The sequence below is a fragment of the Alternaria ventricosa genome (genome assembly GCF_023758065.1).
Source record: "Alternaria ventricosa strain BMP 2768 chromosome Unknown scaffold_39, whole genome shotgun sequence".
NCBI lineage: Eukaryota > Fungi > Ascomycota > Dothideomycetes > Pleosporales > Pleosporaceae > Alternaria > Alternaria ventricosa.
Genome location: NW_026055719.1, coordinates 5002 through 25974, shown reverse-complemented (window position 1 = coordinate 25974; position 20973 = coordinate 5002). Strand labels below are relative to the sequence as shown.

The window sequence follows — 20973 nt, the reverse complement described above, 5'->3', positions numbered from 1 at the left end:
ATGTGGCGTGTATAACTCGGATGAGAATTGAGTGAGTTGGTGCGTTGTTTGTGGTAGCGTATCGGCCTACCCTAGGTGTGTGTGAGCCCGGAAAGAGCACCGGCGAACACACCAATGTGGTGGCATTGCAGCTGCTGTATGTCCCTGAGGTGGGGTCAAAGTCGGACCGTTCTAGTTCTCGATGCCCGCAGTTTCTCACTAAACGTAGATGCACCGGATATCGGATCAGCGTATAGGAGAAGGAAACGTTGTCAATGATTGGTCAGTGTGGCGAGTGTAAAGCTTTGATCTGGCCACTAGTTCAATCTCGAACGCGGGAGGAATTGAAATAGCCAAAGCGAATCCTTCAGGGTCTGAAAGATCTTCGATTTCGGCGCAATGCTCCGCTACCAACTGCCCCTGGAGGCAATGGTATTTACTCACATCCCACGCGAGTGCCCAACACAGGTGGCCTGGCAGCGTTTCGGGCGTGGCATACCAGGATCATCGTCTCAAAAACAAAACAGCATCGATAATCCCAGGTACATACGGATAACAGTCCAAAAACACGTTGGCGGATGTCCCGAAAGGGTGGAGTAGGTGAGATTGACGCTCACTCAGCTTTTGAAGAATGCGGCCGGCCCTAGTAGATGTCGCTGTGACAGCAGCGCAGCTTGATCGTAACGGTTCTCAGACACAGGACGCTGCCAGTCATCTGCATCATTATTGAGACTGTTGGGCAAGTGCGTTGTCAGTTGTCGTCTCTCTATGCGAGATGGACTGGGTGACACGTCTCATCACGTGCTAGCGCGCTTTTGATCCCTTGGCGTGTAACCCTGGATATAGGTGAAGTCGCGACTTCCGCGCATAGACACCGCAGCCTTCGCCAGCAATCGCCAATCGCGGTCATATTTCCAAAATCTCGAACTACTACGGTTATTTAGCCGTCGCTTGATACGCTGATATGAGCGACGATGAGTTTGGCTGGTCTTCGGGAGACGAAGAGCATGTCGCTGCTAGCACAAACATTGCGCCTGATGGAAAGCGTAAGATTGTGAACGACAGCGCAGACGTTGAGCCTCTAACCAAGCGGAGTCGACCCGAGGAGAGCGTATCCGAGAAGCCTTCAGCCAGCCGAATTCTCGCGAACAACATCCTCAAAGGACGATTCGGTCTCAATGGCTTCCGTCTCGAACAAGAGAAAGCGATTACCCGCCTGCTTGACGGAGGCAGCGCAGTTGTCGTGTTCCCTACTGGTGGTGGAAAAAGCTTGTGCTATCAGGCGAGTTCTGTCTTCTGAAACCAAAACTCGTCTAACTTTCCAAGGTGCCTGCTGTGGCCTTCAGATATCAAGACGAAGAGCTTGGTCGCCGGACTCGTGAACAAAGTGGCGTCACTCTAGTCATCGCGCCACTCATTGCCTTGATGAAAGATCAAGTTGATGCCCTCTTGCGCCGCGGTATCAAGGCTGCCGTATTGAACTCGTCCATCTCTCGCGACCAATTCCTGGCTACACAAGACGACCTCAAGAAAGGGCACCTAGATCTGATCTACTGCGCGCCAGAACGTCTCAACAGTGAAGGTTTCATTGCATCGCTCAAAGACATTCCCGGAGGCATCCGCCTGCTAGCCGTGGATGAAGCGCATTGTATCTCAGAATGGGGCCACTCCTTCCGTCCGGATTACCTCAAAATCGCTCGCTTCGCGAAAGAAGCGCAAGTTGAGAGAGTCGTATGTTTGACGGCTACAGCCACACCGAAGGTTGCTGAAGACATACGGGATGCTTTCTCCATATCGAAAGAGGGCCTGTTCAGGACGACCATGTACCGTCCCAATCTACGTTTTCTTGCAGAGGCGAACGGAAAAGACGCCGATTACGTGTCGAAACTTGCTGCTTTCGTCAAAAAGTACCCAGGTCCTACCATCGTATATGTGACGATTCAAAAAGGCACAGAGATGCTGGCCGCAGAATTGAAGAAGCGTGGCTTCAACGCCAAATTCTATCACGCCGGAATGCCTGCACCATTGCGCACGAAAACGCAAGACGAGTTTCTGGCCAGCAAAGATATGATCGTCATCGCGACTATCGCATTCGGTATGGGCATCGACAAACCAGACATTCGTAGCATCGTTCACTTCGACATACCTGACAGCATCGAGTCTTACAGTCAACAGATCGGCAGAGCTGGACGAGACGGCAAGCCGAGTACGTGCATGTTCTACCTTTCGACAAAAGACTTCTATCTCCGCAACATCTTCACCTACGGCGATCGGCCTTCGCTCCGCTCATTGAAGCTCTTGATGCAGGATATATGTTCTCCTGCTCGCTCGAAGCTCAAAGCAGGTGATACCTTCCAGCTCTCATTATACACGCAGGGTCAGCAAACCGATATCAAAGCCATTGTTCTCGGCATTTTGTACGCACAAATGGAGTTGAACTTTGGGCTCTTCCGTTCTGCTGGGGCTCTCTACGCGAAATACTCGTACATCACAAAGAACCCAAATCTCGTGAAAAACGATGGGTCATCAGCAGCTTCCGCTATCGTCAGAGCGTCCATCCAGAGTAGCAAATGGACGCACGTCGCCTTGGACGACCTAGCCAACTCATCCAGTATACCTCGAGCAGATCTAGTGCGCAAAATGGACGAATGGAACGAGCGCGGCGCGATCGAGCTGAAGAAAGAAGGAGTGCAGAACATTTACCGCCTCGAACGTCCTCTACCATCCACACCCGAAGAGATCGACAAGATCGTCGCGCAGCTGGACGAAACCATGGAGAAGACCGAGAAACAGAATCTCGCACGCACGAAAGCCCTCATCAACCTCATCACCGACAAACGCTGTCTGTCTAGGTCACTCGCAGACTACTTCGGAGAAAGCACTGACATAGCAGAGGAATGCGGGCATTGCACTTGGTGCGAGACTCATACGCAAGCTGTACTACCTGATGAGCCGCCTCAACCTCCTGATCCAGCTAAGATCCAACAAGTATTGAAAGCAGTCAGCGTACGCGATGACCCTAGGTTTCTTGCTAAGTTTGCCTTTGGGATCAAGAGCCCGCGTATGACTGCTCTGAAGGTGGACAAGAATCCGGCGTTTGAGTCGATGAATGTGTGTGATTTTCCGGAGTTGTTGAGGGTGTTCACAGAGGCTTGCGAGAAGGGAGGGAAGAGAGGAAAGGCTTGAGCATCAGCGCAGTGAATTTCTTGAGGGAATGATCTTGATCCGTTGCAAAGATACCCGTCTATATGAATCGAATCACACCTGGTTCTATGAAAAGCGTTTTGAAGAGAAGAATTCCTTATATACATTCATACTGAGTGGGTAACGTAAGTCGTGATATCTACGCACGTCGTGTATCTGCCTTCCGAACCCTCTACAACTCCTTCTTCAGCTTGTTTGCCTCGGTCTCCTCCTTTCTCAACTCCTTGACGCCTGTCGCGGGCCTTCCTTCAACCGCCTTCTCTCCACCGAACGTCTTGAACGCATTATAAAACAGCCACTCCGTCGCATGCTCAACCGGTTCGTCGAATATGTAGGGCAAGAAAGGTACACCTGCGAGACCAAGCTATCGTATCGTTAGCATCTTACTCTCCTTCCAATCTGCTTCGACGTAATCACTTACACCAATAGGCCCCCACGTCCTCAACGTCTTATTCTTCGCATCCTTCAGCGCACGCCCGGAGTACCGCACAATACTATGAATAGTAAAAGCCGGCAGACCCATGGACGCAACAGCCTGAAACACAGCTCTCTGTGCCATAACAGCCCTGTAATCCTCGATCGCCGGTATCCTCCCGCCAACCACCTGCCCACCCGTCAACGCACTCCCCGCATCCCCATACTTGACCCCCTCCGTACTCGTCGCCTGCTTCGCAGCCTCCTGCACCTTATCGAATATCCCCGCCGCATTACTCTTCCCGCCCGTCGCCGCCATATCCCTATCTTTACTCGTGACATTCTCCAAAGTCTTCTCTGCGGCATCGTCCATGTACTTCTCTGGGTGCAGTATGCGCTGGTTGCGAACGTACGCTTTGTAGCCTTCGTGCGAGACGTCACCCATAAGGTAGAGCCAGGAGATACCGTAGGCACCTTTTACGAGGTAGGGGTGTGCGATGGGGCGGAAGGATTCGCCTATGTCGGAGGTGTAGGCTACGTAGCGGTGGGCGGAGAGCATGATGGTGCGGATGCGCGAGGCGTAGGCGGCGTAGCGGAGGGAGGTGTCTGTTGTGTCTTCGCCTCTGTCATTATGTTAGCTATCCATATCGTGGAGAGGAGGAGAGAGTAGGCGCATTGCTGGCAATCGTAAGGATGGGATTGGGGATGTATACATACTCGCCATCATATAGCACCTCCCACAACTTCTCCTCATCATTGAGCGTATCCTGAAGCTCCTTCGGTAACTGTTTCCTCGGCGGTGGAATGGAGAAGTCTGGTCGCGCGCCTTGCCGCTCTATAGGCACACCATCGATCTCTTCGATCTTCTTGTTGCTGTCTTTCGCCATGGTCGCTGTGTTGCTCAATTCCTTCTCTTAATAACCAGCTGCGTGGGCGTTGTACTACTAAAGAGAAAAGGCGAACGGAAAGAGAACAAGAACAGGTAATTGAGCAAGCGCTGATAGCTTAAGCTTACCACCCCATGCTTCTTCGGTACCACTACTGCCTACCTCACAGGCCCCAACAAGCTCACTCACACCACCTCGGTAGCCGCATACAGACGTCACACCCACTAAATCGCTTCGTAACCACCGGCCACCAGCCACCCACCAGATCCCTGCTCTTTCCCTCCCGTTTGCGCCACGCACCAGCCACACGCCCGCCAAGCCCCATCTTCTCTTCCGAAGAGAGCTCCGCGCAAGCACCCGGCAACGCACCCACCCCACGACTCTCTTACCTCCACCTTCCATCCATTGACGACGCATCACCCCGCTTACGGCACGGAAAACCCTCGAATACCGCAAAGATGGTTGCTATGTACACTATTATGGGCCGTCAGGTCGGATCGCACGTCGTATGTTCTTGCCTTTTCTACATGTCCAGAGGAGGAAAAGTTTGGATACGGAAGCTGCGAACAACTGCAGTGCGGCGCATGCTCTGCCCGTACTTTCTCGGCGATTCTGGGGCTGGAGAGACTCAATTGGAGATAATGGGATTTATTTGGAGGATATGAAAGATATAGGCTAACGTGTTTCTACAGCTTGCGATGGCCACCCTCGGTATAACCTTCACCGGTGCTGCGCTCTCCATGGGCGGCAAGAAAGCTGAGGACCCTACCACTCCCCCGATCAACGCGAAGAGCCCTGATGAGGAGAACTTTGTTAAGTGCGTACACACCACATATCCACACCTGCGTATCCACATACCTACGCACCTCCAAACCTCTATGGCGACGTGCAAATACACATTCGTCTGCGCGAGTAGCGGATTTGAAAATGCTGTAGTGGGAATACGATAATAGACGTGAGGACTATGGCTAACAAATTACAACAGGGAGTACGTCAAGAAGGCCGCCGACAAGGTCCAAGGAAAGCAATAAACACGATACAACACAACATGGCATCCGGCTCGAACCGAGGGGAATGATGGTGAATGACGAATGAAAACATACGTCGCGGAATCCGATGTATGCTCGGATAAACGCGCGTGAGCTTTCAGGGAAGGAGACAGCATTGTAGATATCGCCCTTTGTACCAACAAGCAAGCATTGGAACGACTCTATCAACTCTCTTCACTATCCAGGCTTTTCACAGATGATTGGTACTACGAATTGGAGTCGACTGATAAACGTGAACTTGACTGGGTATTTGCGATCCTAACAAACAAGCAGAAGATACGAATCAACCAACCAGGTATAGAGCCCTCGTAACCATCGCAGAACATAACAAGGAGGATGCTCATGTCGTCTCCTCCCTCCAATCTCCCTCCACCCCCAGATTCACCTCCCTTTCCCCACTCGCACACACCTTACTCCCCATCCTCCTCAAGCACAATCTTCTTACTCATACTATCCACAACCTTGCAATAAAACTTCGCCGCCTGCGCCCTAGGGAAACAAATCTCCTCCGTCAGATAATCCGGCAACAAGTCCAATAGTTCCCTGTCTCTTTGTTCGTTAAGAAGAGGCTGGTAGATGAACTCTGTTTCTTCGTAGGAAGAGCCCGAGGTGGCTACTGTGAGGTGGAAGTGTAGAGCTGTGGAAGATGTTAGTCAGTACACGAAGGGGGAAGTTGGTAGGGGTAGTGGTGGTGGGAAGGGGAAAGTAGGGAGTAGTAGGGAAGGGAAAAGACTTACTCCCATTCCTCCCCGTCTGCAAACAATCAAACACGTCCTCTTCATCCTCACTCCTCTTCACGCCCAGAACAACCAAATTCGTCAAGTCGCTATACAAATCCACTTTTTGCTTCGCGAGCGTCGCTTCCTTGGCTGCTTCCGCTGTACCTGGCAATACAACTCCTGTTGTCCTTTGCTTCACCGCGCTACCAGGCACATTCTTTGTCTCGGGTTGTTGCGAAGAGGAACGGGCGGCCGCGAGTTTGCTAGACAAGGTCTTGCTCTCGTTCTGCGCGGTCGCGAGGGCATCGGCGAGTTTCTTGTTTTCAGCCGTGAGACGACTATTTTCCTTTGTGGAGGCTGCGAGGTCTTTCTTCAGGGTTGTGAGGGTCGAGGTGCGGGATTGGAGGTCGGTGAGTTGCGTTTTTAGGGATTTGATTACGGCGTCTTGGTCTGTTTGTCGTGTTAGCAACAAGCTTCCTCATCGCATAACATATAGAAGATCATACCTTTGGCAATCTGCTCCGTCCGCTTCTTAAGCTGCTCAAAGTTCGATTCCTTTCCTGCTGACGCAGATTCCTTGAGCGCTTCGTACTTGGCGGTCATGGCATCTAGCTTCCTGGTGAGATCACCGACTTTACGTCGCATCACTGGGTCGCGTTCAGAGTCTGATACACTTCCTGTTCTTTTCCGCGACGCTGATGTTCGGCGCGCTCTGCTGTTTGGTTGGGCTTGCGCTCGCCGTGCGGAGGGTTGTGATTGTGGTGGAGGCATGCTTTCAGGTATCTCTTCGCCCATTTCAATCGAGTCTTCGATGTCCATAGTGTCTGCGTCTGGCTCTTGTTGTGTCTCGGGGATTGTCACAGGCTCAGGCTCGGTTTCTGGCTCGGTCGCGCGTTTCGTTCCTCTTGACTTTGGCGCAGGCTTCGCTTTCGTCTCCTTCTTCTCTGCGGGTTCTTTCGCAGCTGCCTTGCGCCCTCTCTTTGCTGGCGCTGGTGCTGGCTCTTCGACCTCTTCTTCTTGCGCCTTCTTCGCTGGCCTGCCTCTCTTAGCTGGTTTGGCCTGCGCAACCGGCTCCGGCTCTTCAAAGTCTTCTACCTCCTCCGTATCGCTCGCATTGGCCTCCTCGACTTCTGCTTGTGCTTTGCGACCGCCCTTTGCGGCTACCTTCTTTGCGCCAGCCGCCGCGCTCTTCTTCATAGCTACCGCAGTTGTACCGCTTGTCCGACGCGTCGCCGGCTTGCCCTTAGCAGTCGCCTTGGTCGCCGCAGTCGTCTTCTTCGTTTGCGCAGCAGTCCCACGCGTTTTTCGCGCGGGTTTGTCGCTGGTGGATTCGGGCGTGGGAAGCGCATTGAGCTCGTCGACCGTCATTTCGTCTTCCGAGGCCGAGTCGACTGTGAAGGAGATGTTCGCGGTTTTACTTCTGGGCGCCATTTCGGTTTCGTCGGTACGTTGGGTGGGCAAGTGGGGAGTGATGCGCCGGTTGCGTGTGCGGCGGGATGGGAGCGGGAGTGGGATGGATGTAAACACACGACCCTAGCGTGCCTTCCTGAACAGGCGCGTCACACCAGAACAGGCGACTACATCTTCAGGAACTTGACATTATTTCTGATGCAAGCCGATATGAGAGAATCGTTATTATTCACAAGAAGCTATTTACTACACTGGAGTGAGCTCAACAGCCCAGCTCAGGTATCATCCCAAAGTATGTATCCAGAACGCCAAAGATCAGTCCATCGTGAAGTCGTAGTACAAACCACATTACCGCCCCTTCCTTACCCTGGGTATACCTATCGTCCGACACTGCTTCCACCCCAGCTACTGGGAGTCATACTACTAAGCTTACTCGAGATTGTGCTGCCCGAGAACCAACTCGACGATACGCCGCCGCCAAATCCAAACTTCCACCACTTGTTCCTTCCGTATTTGCGACCGCCTCCAAGACCAGTTCTATTGCTCTTCTTGTCATCGATCTTGTCCTCCCACTTGAGCTTTGTCTCCATGATGGCCTGGATAGAGTTGATGATAAGGAAAGTGGTTGAGCCAATAGCACGGAAGAAGGCGAGACCAGCGACAGCCCAGAGAATGAAGGTCAGGTAGAAGTTGTTCGTCACCTTGCGGTCCGAGTAGGCTTCGCTGACAGTCATGGCGAGAACAGCGTTGGAGATAAGCCAGATGACTACCATGTAGGTACGCACGGCACGATAGTAGTCTTCCTGTTGCTGCGACTCGGAGATCGGGGGCTCGACAACTTCGACACGGTCACGGAGGTTGCGAAGCGCCTCGTCATATCCACTGTCGATATCCAGTTGCTCTGAGGGCATTTCGAGTTCGACAATGTCCTTCTTCTTTCCTTTGGCGTCTCCCAGATCGGTCTTCGCGACGTTGTCTCCCTTGGTTCCCCAAGTGATGTCGTGAGTGTTGCAGAAGGCGTATACCTGGAGGGTGGCGATGTAGGATGGGAGGAGAGCAAAGTACTGCGCACTCGAAGTGAACATGTGCCATGGATCCAGGTACATGAAGGACATGAGGAAGTAGAGACCAATTGTTGTCGCAGTCGAGATGATGAGATTGGTGAAGACGTTGGCACCGATCGTCTTTTCCGCCTTCGGATCCTTGAGTTGAACAATGACAATGTAGAAGGAGGCAAAGGTAGTGTAAGCCATGATGACACCGTACATGACCATACTCCAGAAGAACATCTTCTTGGCACCTTGGGGTCGGTTGCCCATAGACAAGATGAATTGCATGCAGATGAGCAGCGTGCATGTGTAGCGGAGGATGTAGAAGATGTATTTTCCGATGTTGTGGCCGAAGGGATCAAGTTCCGGGTCTGACAGTGAGCCGGCGACGAAGTAGAAGGTCAGGTAGAAGTTGGCGAGCGAGAAGAACGTGAACAGAAGTTGCACGAACTGATAGACGAATTCGATGTGGAGTAGGATCTTGCGCCCGATGGTATGGTCGGTTGCCCACACTTGCTTGAAATGAAGCAGTGAGTAGACAGCCGCAAAGAAAGCTCCGTTCAGCCAACGACGACGTTGGGAGATGAACTCGGGTACAGTATCTGAGGTATGTTAGTGTGTCGTCAAGAACATTGGGACTGTGAGCTCTTACCTGGCACATCGGTCTCACCAGTCGCCGCTTTGACGTATTTCAAGACCCATTGTTCGCTACGCTTCGCCACAAGCTCCCAACACAGAATACGATCTTCGGCCAAGTACATGTTTGCGGTAAACACATCTGCATCTTGACCATGGAGCGTTTCTCCCTTGAAGTACTGGCTGAGGGGACCGTGGCCGGTGTGATCGTTCTGCAACGCGTGATATCGGTATGCCGACAGCGCACCAGGCAAGACTGTAATGTAGCCAAACACTGACTCCAATGGCTTGTCAAGAATATTGGACATCTTGTATTCGAAGTTCTGCGATGCGACAAGCGGGTTGAGCAGACCAAGCCACGCTTTGCCTTTGCCAGCCTTGATTTCTCCAGCAGCTCCAGCGACCGAGGAGTCGGTGTCAAAGGCCTTCCACAGATGGTACAGAGCCTTGGGTCCAGGCTTGGTTCCCACGTCGAGGAGAATGCAGACGTTCGGGTTGAGTGCGCGGCCGAAGGCGTTGAAGAACCAACGATGAGAGTTCAGCTTCTTGGAGTTCTTCTCCTTCAAGCAGAAGATCATCTGGCAGGGGACAATGCCCTTCTCAGCACCCTTGAACTTGAGATCTGAGTCCAGCGAGACTTGGGTCGTGTATTCGTAGACGTGGGCAGTGACCTCTTTCTGGTTGACGTGGTTCTTTGCGATACCTTCCTGAAAGCATCCCATCGCAGCAATCGCGTCGAGTGTTCTCGGGTGGACCTTTCCGCGACCATCCGCAATGATGCACACGACGATCTTCTGCCACCCGTCCTTTCCCCAGGTTCTTGACTTCATGCGGGAGCAGAAGTGACTGATGTTTTGCATGACACCGTGCATTGTGCGGGTGAAGTCGATCTCGTTCTCGTTGTACATGGTGATGGCGATGAAGAGTTCGGTCTCGCGGGGGTTGCCGATGTTCTGGCGCAGTTTGTATCCACGATCACAGTAGTCGTCTGGGTCGCATGTGACGGCCGTGTATCGCATGTGCGTGAACTCGATGTCGTCTCGTCGCGGAAGGAAACTGTGGAGGATGGTGGGAATTTTACACTCGAGAATGAGTTCACCGTTGATAAGGCGGACCTCCTTCTTCGTCATTACAGCGTCGCGCGCTCCACGTCGTTCTTGTGCGCCATCGGGAGCCGGCCCGTAGTGCTCTGCCTTCTCATCCATCTCGGTGTAGATGTCTGTGTATGTGTCGTCGGTCATGTACGAGTCGCGCGATCGCAGGTCCGGTCTATCGTCGCCAATGTCGGTGAAGGGGTCGTCGTCGTCGTGAATGGGTATCGAAGTCATATCAGTCATGTCCATGGTGCCCTCGGAGCCGCGGGAGTTGGGTCTGCGACCGGTGAACAAGGGTTGAGGTGGTAGTGGCCGCTGAGGACTGCCCGGCCGTGGGCTGCCATGAAGGTCCACTGGCTCGTATGAGTTGACGGACGCTGGCGGCCGCGAGTAGTCGGCTGATGTGCGCGTTGGTGAATAAGGTCGGTCGGGCGACAGCGGCCGTCGGTATGGTACGTATGGGTCTTCGCCTGGCGGCGGCATGTTTGGCGCGGTATCCATCACTGACGGCGTCCGTGATAAGCCGGATACTGAGGAGTTTGTGGGGTGGTATGATCGCGATACTGGCGACGGAGGTCTGCGGGAAGAAAGTAATGGTAAGTCTGGGTCTTGTAACCGTACGGTCTTGTAGGGCGTCGTGTCGAACTGCGACTTGATCGTCTTCCGTCGCGGCATCTGCGTAGGCATTGCTGCCGCGCTCGACGTCGAACTCAGCGCATCGCCCGCCTCGCGGAGGAAGTCGTGAATGTCCGCCTCGGCAGCCTTTTGCTTGCCGACCTCAGACATGGTCATGCGCTCGCCCAATTCAGCCGTGTTGCTGTTGGCATTCGACATGTTTGAAGTGTCCTCGAAAGACGATCTTCTGGTGGGGAATGAGATTGGGTCCGTATGCGGGACGCAAGTGGATGGGGGGAAAAGAGTGAGACAAATACTCACGGCATGTAGCTCTGTTCGTAACTTTGGTCCTCGTCCACGTTTGTCAATAAACGCATGGTTGATCCTCCCTGTAGTTGCTGAGGGGATCCGTCATCATAGTCATATGCAGGTGGCCGTCCATAGTGTGAACCACTGTGTGGTGTGGACCCGTCCATTATGTGTATGCGTCGCGAAAATTCAGATTGGGTATAGAAAAGTGTCGTCGCTATTCGTGACACTCGAGAAGTGATTGCAATGGGCAACAATGCGATATGGATGTGTTCAAAAAGGGTGTAATAGTTACTTTCCCCAGCAGTGATGCGGCGGAGGCGCATGCAGTGGTGTTGTTTCTTCGGGCGTTGTTATGGTAACCCCGCACCCCTGTCCTTGTTTGCTCAGGCGTGCCAGGAACACAACCCCAGATGCCGCCGCCATGTGGCTTAGACCGTGACACCTCAACAATTCATGCGCTTCCGTCCTTAGCCGCCCGCGACTGTTTTGCCTGTCGTGTTCTATAGGCCCGGGATAGAGCTTGCACTATTGGCATTCGTCATCAGAAGGTTGTCGAGGTGAACGTAAGCTAAGCCTTACTGCCTCTGTATTAGGCCCGAATCATGTCAGATACCCACAGCCGAACCGGGTGTTCGCAGGTAACGTAGGTATGTTTGCTTCTATGCACATGGAAGAACCCCATCAGGTAGGCCTGGACTTCAAATTGGGCTTCGCAAGAAGTGGGTCAAAGATCGAGGAGAGTGGACCCAGCGCCGCGGCCCAGGTAGCTGGCAGGAACGACTTCACCGGTGCACATCATCAAAGAAAGTACCGTGTAAATAAAGAGACTTAAGTAAGACCAGGCCCTATCCTGTGTCAAAAGCGCACTTTATCTTCATTGCGAGAAAGACTTCAGCACTTAGCCATTGCTCTCCATCTGAGCCATGAGTCAGATGTAGAACTGGGCTTCGACTGCGAACTTGTATCTTGTCCCCAGCTCGTCGAAGAACTTCTCTCATTTCGTCGTCGTTTAGAAGGTTGCAGCTGTGAATGGCTCATCACCGCAATGCAGTACCATGATAGGGGTGCGCACACCGTGAGTCAAGAGTAGTGCATATGGCTCATTGCTACTGGTCCTCCTCTCAATTTCTACCTGAACATATTAACTCTTACATGTGCGGAGTCTTACTGGAGTACGGAAACCTCGAAAATAACATCTCCATCAACCTGGCATCAGCAGCCGTTACTCTCCAGATACTACTGCAAGGACGAAGAAGACTTTGTGAGCGCGGTTTATCGTGAGGGCGGTTCATCGCGACGACGTGTATGTTGAGGCGGGGAACTTGGGAATTGGATACAAGATGCAGTAAGTAGCGTTGCGGCGAGGAGGTCGGTGGATCAGATGAAGTAGACCTCCGGGTTTGGATAGAAGCTGCGAGGAGCTATGGATGGGTACCGAGGAGTATTCTGACAGTCGGTAACACATGCATGAGGGAGTCAGTACGGTGTTTGGTGCGCCATACGCTTTGACTCTTACCAACCGACCTTCATCTTCATGTCGGTTCCGGGATTTCATGGCTGCGGTAGCGATGTTTAGGCTGGCAGTGTTCCCGGGAAGGACGATCTTTCGTAAGCTACGCGAGTTAAATCTTCGCGGATGACGTCCACGTCTGTGTCACCCGGAAGGATTGCGGACCTCCTGGCACTAAAAGGCGATCTGAGTATCGTGGGCCGATGCTTTATGCAACATGCGCTCTGATGCTTTTTAGTCGAGGTCCATGCTTACTTCCCTAAAGTCGGTTTTTAAGGGCTAACGCTTCGAAAGTTATCCGTACCATATCTACCTAGTTGTCGTATGTTCTCGTGTCGCTGATATGAATGTCTTTAGCGAAAGTTGCAGTGTAGCAAAGCATATATGCAAAACCCGTTGAAGCATGCCAATGACCAAAGTGCCCTCCCCGAAGCTATAAGAGTTGCGTGTGTTGCTTCAAGGTAATGTAGACTTTACCCGACTGTTCAAAGTCCCGTCACTCCTGCTTAAGAACGGTGATCTTCTTGATCTTCAAGCTTAGCTTGTCATCGTAGGCTTTCAGGCCTCGACCGTCACTCTTCCTTAGAAGACTGCATAATATAGCGCGAAAGCTATCATCCGCCTGGGTGCATACCCGATGTGCCTTTTCAGCCGGCGTGCCATCATCTCGGCTCTCGTGATCGTGAAGACAGGTCGCGGTTCGCTCAGCCTGCCAGATTACCAGTCTGGTAGGCGTAGCGGAACCTAGATCCTGTATCATGCTTTGCTGCATGCACACCACCAAACCTCAACAGGTACATAGCTGTGAGCACGAGGCAGAGTTTAACCTAGTAATATTTTCTAGGGAACTTGTGATGTTCAACACGAATTCTGTGTCACTGTGGGGTGTCAGTAAGAAGTAAATGTCGTTGTGATAAGATATGAGTTACTGCTAGAGACAAATTGAAAGGAACAAATCGAACGATCTCGCAGGCTCATGGAGCATAGGTACCAATGTAGCTGCGTTCCCGTCACTTGCCGTCGATATACATCTAGCAATGACATATTGGCGATGGGTGTATACAAGCTACTGTGACGGTGACTCGGCGATTCGTGCAAGCTGCTCGGAGAACGGCAGCTGCTCGACATCGCTTAGCCCGGAAGCACACCCTCAGACGCGGACAGCACCTTTGCATTTACCTGGCGGGCCGGTGGTTGCGTCCCTTCCTCAGTGGGTATGGATGAATGTTTTAAACCTGATCGGCCATGATTGGCTCTGATATTTCGATGGCGACTATAAACAGGTAGTTCAATGTTCCCATTTACACCGATGTTGGCATGTGTGCTGATGTGTACTGGCTGCGGCTATTTTTCCCGGACCACTCACGTGCCTCTTTTGGTATTTGGCTATTGGAGAGGCTGTTCGCATGCTGTTCATGCTGTGTTACGCTGACAATTTTTCCGTTGTCTAGATTGGATAGTAGGTGTAATGCAGTGTACCCAACAGCTGGGCAATTACACCGAGTGGCGCTACAAACGATAGCCTGTAAGGTGATTTAGTCGACATGCGAGTCAAACGCAAGACGGTCATCTAGAGGCTAGACGAGCGGCCTGGAATGTAGGGCTCCTTCAACCCACGATTGTATGATGGCACTCCATCGCGGTAGGCTGAAGGCGCGCAAGACACCACTTACAGTCACTGCCAAACTGGGCCTTGTCATGTAACTAGAATCTGCCACAGTTGGTGGTGTCCGAGTGAGCTCCAATCGATGTAGACTTTCCATTGTAAAGCGCACCTGCTGTTCCATACGTAACCTGATTCGAATTGTGGCGAGCTGCTGATCGGGCAAGTTCAGCCGTGCTGTCGTATACACGGCTGAGTTCGACGAGCACATACTCATTAGCTGCAGCTTAGTTGGATGCCTTGCGAAATCTTGTGTCGCATTCGCATACATGTACGTTGTGTGTGTGTGTGTGTGTGTGTGTGTGTGGCCCGACCTAGTGGTTGCATGGCTGAGGCTCGGTAAACACGACCACTCGAGACCAACGTACCCCCCTGGCCCAACAATTTCAAGTCTGACGTCCCATACGAGAAACGCGAGGTGGGCAGCTGGTAGAGTAGCGAGCAGACTAAGAATGCAAGGCCATAGAAAATAAAAGAAACGGACGAATGAGGCGCGTTACCGGTGAGAAGTAAGTAGTGTGGGTGCAAGGGTATATGCAGACCAACTGTTCTCCGAGAGAACGTTGCTCGGCCCGCGGAGCTGTCACAGACTTCGAGGCTGAAAGCTTGAACGGTGAGCTAATGGGGCTGGTTCTGGATAGCGGGCCACTCACGTGAACTGAACCGCACGCATACATGACGCAGAAGTATACCAAGTATATTGTATTATTTGAACATCCGTATGCGCAGCCAGGAGCACGATGAGGTGGCCATGCTATGTAAGAATAGATAATCAGACGCAGGGTATCACGCGGAAAATTGTTGTCAAGTGGCGTAGAAACCGGGACTTCGCATGCCGGTCGGAGTATTCGATGGCGGATATGCAGCAGCTAGTGGTACGTAGTGCTGCAAGGAGGTTTCCATGTGCAGAATGCACACAGCTTTTGAAGCAGCGGTGTGCGTGTTGATGAAATGTCGAATCAGATCAAGTCGCGTGTCGACAAAAGGCCGAAAGAGAGATACTAGACGAACAATGTAAGAGCAGCGCAGGAGATGTAAGCAATGCAGGCATTAGTGCCACGCAAAGGCGACTTGGACTGAGCGAAGAGGCATGCTGTATGATTGTAGATGGTGTTGATTCGCTGGTTCCACGACAAGAGACGTTGGTCGCTCATATCGGGATGGTATCTAAGCGCGCGGTGGAGTGACATGGAGGATGTGACGACAGCCTCCATCATGCATGGCTGCGGCGCAGGTTGTGTGACATTTGCCGGACTATTGGCGTTTAATTTAGGCGAAGTAAGCGCTGACGCATCGATGGCGATGGTGCGGGATGCTGATTCACTTCTTCTTTTTGTCCTTGATCTTTTTCTTCGATTCTGTCCCGCTGCTTGCGCCGCTGCCTGCCTCGCCGCCCATCATCTCCCCCATCATATCCTGTAGGAAGTTCTCACTGACACCGCCACCCGTTAGGGCAGGTGAGTGTAGGGGGAGAATCTTGCTCATCTTCCAGCCCTTCGGTATCGCTGGCTCCGGCATCTCCTTGGGCATAGGCAGGCCCGCGATGGGTAACCTGAAAGGTGTGTTCTTCTGTGTCGGATTGGCTTTTAGGGCCTGGGCGATGAGGATGTAGAGGTGGTGCTTGTTCTTCACATCGTCGTCCATCAGTTTGCCTTCGTGCTTGAGAAGGACGCGCACTCTGCCAGGGTTGGCCCAGTCTTTGGGGTGAGTCTTGTCAGGCTCAAAGACAGTCCGGAGACCCAGGTCGGCAGCAGCGTCGGCCATCTCCCGTGCTAGAGGATTCTCCACCGCGAGCTCCTTGCCCACGCGACGCCCTTCAGCCCTTGTCCGTAACTTGTCAAAGTATATGGGGTATAAACACTGGTAGTGCTTGGACTTTTCTCGGTCCGTAGATGTCGTCATCGAGGGCGATTGCGGCTGCAGCATCTGCGATTGGAGCGCCTGCATCTGCGCTGGTGTCGGCATGGACTTGTTGCCCGTGCTGGGTATATTATTCGCGTTCATCAGAGCGGGTACATCGTCGATGCCCATCTCTGACGGGTCGCTGTCCGAGTCGCTGACTTCTTCGACGCGTGGATTCATCGTGGCTTCCGGTCGGTCCTATCTGGAGGTCAGATTGCGCGTAATACCAACGTTCCTCGGGCCGTCACTCACCTCGCCTTGTCCGGTATGATAGAATTATCGCAATGTGGTGAAGGCCACCTGCACGTCTGGAAAGATGTGGGGGAAGCTAAACGCGGGGCTTGGCTATGGAAGAGGCAGGCGCTTCCGACTCGGGTCGGCGCTTCGGCGCTTTTCTTCCAGCTCCGCATCACGGCCCGGGCAACTGCTCTCGTCCCGACGGACAACTTCATCGTCCTAGCACCACCTCCCAACACTGAGCTAACTCACTCTTTCACCGCAACTTGTGGCCTCTAGATTCGTCAGGTGACGTCTTGGGACTCAGCTAACGACCTGCCGCTATACGCAGGGGTCTGACCGTTATCACCCCGCGCCACCACGTCAAGCCCGCTCCGTCGGAAAAGTACCTCCCATCTCGCTATCGTGGCACCTGACTTGGCGTCTATGTTTACTGTCTGCCTCATTGCAGACCTCCGCGCTAGTGCCAACATCTGCAGTCAATCGATTGTGGCAGCTGGTCCGCGTGTATCGTGCATCCAACCAACCATTGAAGCGTCGACATACCATTACTCTCATCGGGCCAGTACCATGAAACGCGGCTGGGTCGCATGGATGTGGTTGGCCAAGCCAGCACCTGCAGTAGGCGTCAGCGTATGAGTTGAGTCGTTCCCTCCAGCACATCCTTGTGCTGTCCTCGTCTACAATACTGCAGTCCGCATATCGAGCCTGGCAGGACAAAAGATCAGTCTAGGCATGACAGGAAACCACGTCAGGTCATGTCTACGCAATCGGGGGTAGTACTGACATTCCAGCCTCCAAGGCTTCTGGCTAGTAAACTACGCCGGTACCCGCGATACTACACATGCGGCAGCATGTCTTCGCGCTTCTAACAGAATTCGCCATACTCCCTTCGTGTTCAATGCCGTCACTAACTGAGAATGAACTCGTGGATTCTATACACTAGGTTCGGTTACACAACATGGACGGCTAAAACCCGATCCGATCTTCCTGGCATTGGATTGCATGCGGCCGCAGCGGCCTCGTCGATCTCAAACCCCGGCGTATTTCTATACTCCACTTCTACCATGTGGCAATGATGCATGCGTCGCAGCCGTTCGCGAGCCGCTAATACGAGGCGTTGTCAGTCCTGCATTGCATACGTGTGCCAGCCTTCCCAAATCAGATATGATTTAGAATCCGACATGGACGGGCTATGCACGCACGACTCGCGTTGCCCCAGTTAACAGCCGTCCCCGTCTCCTGGATAATTTTACGCCGCGCAGCATATGCAAGGATGACTATCTAGGGGTATTTCTGGTTTTTGCCCTGACATCGAGGCGACATTGGCCCCTGATCTTACACGATGCGTCTTCCTATCATGTCCGGCTGACCGTCCTTTTATCATCTCGATAGCAAGCAAAATCCGGTAAAACAGCCACAGTCTGCGCTGATTGGCTAACAAGGTAAGCGATTGACCGTTAACACTCCACAAGAATGAATAAGCCTGGAATCCGTTCACCGCATCCTACGTACATATCTATCCAGCTGGAAGCCAGTTTTGAGCCGGCGTTGTTTCTTGCACTGGTCTTCACGATTTTAGGCTCCCCGAACGGCCCGATTTTAGGGCTGAAGATGATCTGCCGAGAATCAAAGTGTGGTTCTAGTGACCCTGAGCCTGATTACACCACAAACGCTCCACTCCAAGAGGACGCCTCACCGGTCGGGCTACCATACGCATCGTGGTTAGCTCACGCTACTATCAATCGACTATAAAGTCACCCATCATTCACCTGCGTTTTCAGTCTCCCCAGGCATTGTGCGAATACATTCAACACTGCACACACCGTTTCCTATATCAATCTTTCTCTTTCCTTCCCACAACTCTGACTACCACTCACTGTTACCAAAAGTTCGACTAGCAAAGATGGCACCAGCTTTGTTGATTGACGATAGCGGCAGTTCTAGTCCCGCATCCCAGAGTAGCGTCTCACTTGGATCGATGAATTCAGCTCCTGCGCTGGTCACTTCTCGCAGCCGTCGGGCCCGCCGAGGTCGCGACCATCTCGGTAGTCCTTTACTCAAACGCAGTACTAGAGGTCCTCCGTTGTTCCTGGAAAGCGCTAAGGGCAACTGGCTTTCAGTGGTAGATGGAGAGAAGGCCTGGAAGATCTTTGATGCGTCTGGAGGTGCCGCTGTATCGAACATTGGTCACAAGGACGAAAGAGTGTTTGAGGCTGTAAGGAAGCAACAAGAGTCCGGTGTTGGATATGCCGCATCGATGAGTTTCCACACTGAGATAGTGGAAGATTTTGCGGACTTCCTTCTAGAATCAACTGATGACAAGATGTCAGAAGTGGTGTTCTATGGGTCTGGTAAGACGGTTCTAAACTTCAGGGGAGAAACTAAGCTGACAGATATCAGGTTCTGAAGCCAACGAGGCATCACAAAAGCTAGCCTACCAATATCACTCCAAGTTGAAGCCGAATCCGCAGTCTCAACGCAGTTGGTTCATCGCTCGCGATCGTTCCTACCACGGAGCGACTCTTGGGGCTCTTGAGACCAGTGGACACAAAGGCCGCAAAGAGATTTACTTACCGATTTTGCCCGAGAAGACGCAGTTCATATCTCCTTGCAACCCTAGCCGCGATATGAAGAAGGGAGATTCGGTAGCTCAATACGTCGAGCGACTCGCAGATGAGTTGGAGCGCAAGATTCTCGATCTTGGTCCTGAGACAGTAGCAGGCTTTGTGATGGAGCCGGTCGTTGGTGCGGTACGTGGGCTTGACATTCTTTCCTTCGCTTGCGGGTTACTAACAACTGGACACAGGCACTTGGTTGCGTTCCCGCATTACTCGGCTACCTTACGGCGATGAAGCGAGTATGCAAGAAATACGGCGTACTTTTGATTCTGGATGAGGTCATGTGTGGCATGGGTCGCACCGGCTATATGCATGCATGGCAAGAAGAGGACGTCGTTCCAGATATCCAATTGGTAGGCAAGGGTATCGCGGGCGGCTATGCAGCGCTTTCCGCGATGCTGGTCGGACCAACCATCGTGGATGCCATGGGAGACAATGCCTTTGCCCATGGTCATACGTTCCAGAACTTCCCGACTGCTTGCGCTGCCGGATTGGCAGTCCAAGAGATTGTTCAACAGGATAGCCTTCTTGAAAACGTTCGCGACAAAGGCGAGAAGCTCATGCAGAAGTTGCAAGCTCGTCTGGGCGACCATCCCAATGTTTTCGACATCCGAGGAAAAGGCCTTTTCATCGGGGTAAGTTGGAACACCACCCATCACCCAGAGTGCAATTACTAACAATAACAGATCGAGTTTGTACAAGATAAGCTCACCAAGGCGGCTTTCGATCCGGAAGTGGCAGTCACCTGGAGGGTACATGAGCTTGGTAAGATCATCTTGTCCCAGTACACCTCTCATCACTAACCATGGTTGCAGGACTGAAGGACGGATATAATGTGTATGTTTACCCAGGCTCTGGTACCGTTGACGGCATCCGCGGCGACCACATCATTATCGCCCCTGCATACAACGTCACCGACGAGGATGTCGACTTCATTGTGGAGCGCATCAGCAAGACCATTGTCGATTTCTTCGAGGAGCTCAGCATCACGCCCAAGTTGTAAACATCGACGTTGCACCGTCTTTATCCCGCCGGACGATCACTATGAACGCCAGCCGACCATGTTCTCTCCGCTACGACCGATAACGATTTTCCTTGATTTCTTTCTTTTCATTGCACGGAAGGCTTTTGTGCTCAGCATATGCGCGGCGGCTCCATGAAGTGTTTTCCGGGATCGGCTTTTTGAAACTGGCATTCTTTCGCGACTCTGTCAATTTCATGTGCAAAACTGCATTGGGGCTGCTGTCTGAATCATTCATTGCACTGGAAACGGCTATTAGGCTATAGACCAAAAGCGCATTATCATGTTAGAAGCGCATGGTTTTTTCCCTACTTTCCTTGACCTGTTATGGTCCAGATACATGTTTACGTTCATGTCTTGATCGTGGTCCTTGTTTTACAACAGCCAAGTAGTATAGGACAAGAATTTAACACTTGTTTATATCATGACAACATATACAATGCGCGCTGGGACATGCCTCGCAGAATACGAACTCTTTTATGACAGAACATAGAGACTTTTGAAGATGTTGGACTGCGTTCGGGATGTATCATGTTTCAGTGCTATACCCATACAACACACAGCAACAGCAATATGTACTTCTTCATCAACAACGATGTGAAATTAAAGCAAAGTGCATTTTCGCAAAACACAGTCTCTACCCACATGTCC

At 52.3% G+C, this 20973-nt stretch overlaps 6 protein-coding genes across 6 annotated transcripts; 2 read left to right on the top strand and 4 right to left on the bottom strand.

Moving 5' to 3' along the window:
- Nucleotides 1-3355: 3355 nt before the first annotated feature.
- J4E93_010963 (uncharacterized protein) lies at nt 3356-4484 on the bottom strand (the record flags this gene model as incomplete). Its single annotated transcript, XM_049348839.1, has 3 exons — nt 3356-3547; nt 3605-4220; nt 4315-4484. 3 exons carry the CDS (start codon nt 4482-4484, stop codon nt 3356-3358), a joined length of 978 nt encoding a protein of 325 aa, XP_049193974.1.
- Nucleotides 4485-5182: 698 nt separating this feature from the next.
- J4E93_010962 (uncharacterized protein) lies at nt 5183-5515 on the top strand (the record flags this gene model as incomplete). Its single annotated transcript, XM_049348838.1, has 2 exons — nt 5183-5301; nt 5470-5515. 2 exons carry the CDS (start codon nt 5183-5185, stop codon nt 5513-5515), a joined length of 165 nt encoding a protein of 54 aa, XP_049193973.1.
- A 428-nt stretch (nt 5516-5943) lies between these two features.
- Nucleotides 5944-7852, bottom strand: J4E93_010961 (uncharacterized protein; the record flags this gene model as incomplete). Its single annotated transcript, XM_049348837.1, has 4 exons — nt 5944-6170; nt 6271-6702; nt 6759-7643; nt 7846-7852. 4 exons carry the CDS (start codon nt 7850-7852, stop codon nt 5944-5946), a joined length of 1551 nt encoding a protein of 516 aa, XP_049193972.1.
- A 187-nt stretch (nt 7853-8039) lies between these two features.
- J4E93_010960 (uncharacterized protein) lies at nt 8040-11382 on the bottom strand (the record flags this gene model as incomplete). Its single annotated transcript, XM_049348836.1, has 3 exons — nt 8040-9313; nt 9364-11303; nt 11378-11382. The coding sequence occupies 3 exons, from the start codon at nt 11380-11382 to the stop codon at nt 8040-8042; spliced, it is 3219 nt and encodes a 1072-aa protein (XP_049193971.1).
- Nucleotides 11383-15861: 4479 nt separating this feature from the next.
- J4E93_010959 (uncharacterized protein) lies at nt 15862-16623 on the bottom strand (the record flags this gene model as incomplete). The annotated part of the gene is made up of 1 exon (XM_049348835.1): nt 15862-16623. The coding sequence occupies one exon, from the start codon at nt 16621-16623 to the stop codon at nt 15862-15864; it is 762 nt and encodes a 253-aa protein (XP_049193970.1).
- Nucleotides 16624-18586: 1963 nt separating this feature from the next.
- J4E93_010958 (uncharacterized protein) lies at nt 18587-20304 on the top strand (the record flags this gene model as incomplete). Its single annotated transcript, XM_049348834.1, has 5 exons — nt 18587-19034; nt 19084-19433; nt 19490-19936; nt 19988-20066; nt 20117-20304. 5 exons carry the CDS (start codon nt 18587-18589, stop codon nt 20302-20304), a joined length of 1512 nt encoding a protein of 503 aa, XP_049193969.1.
- Nucleotides 20305-20973: the final 669 nt, after the last annotated feature.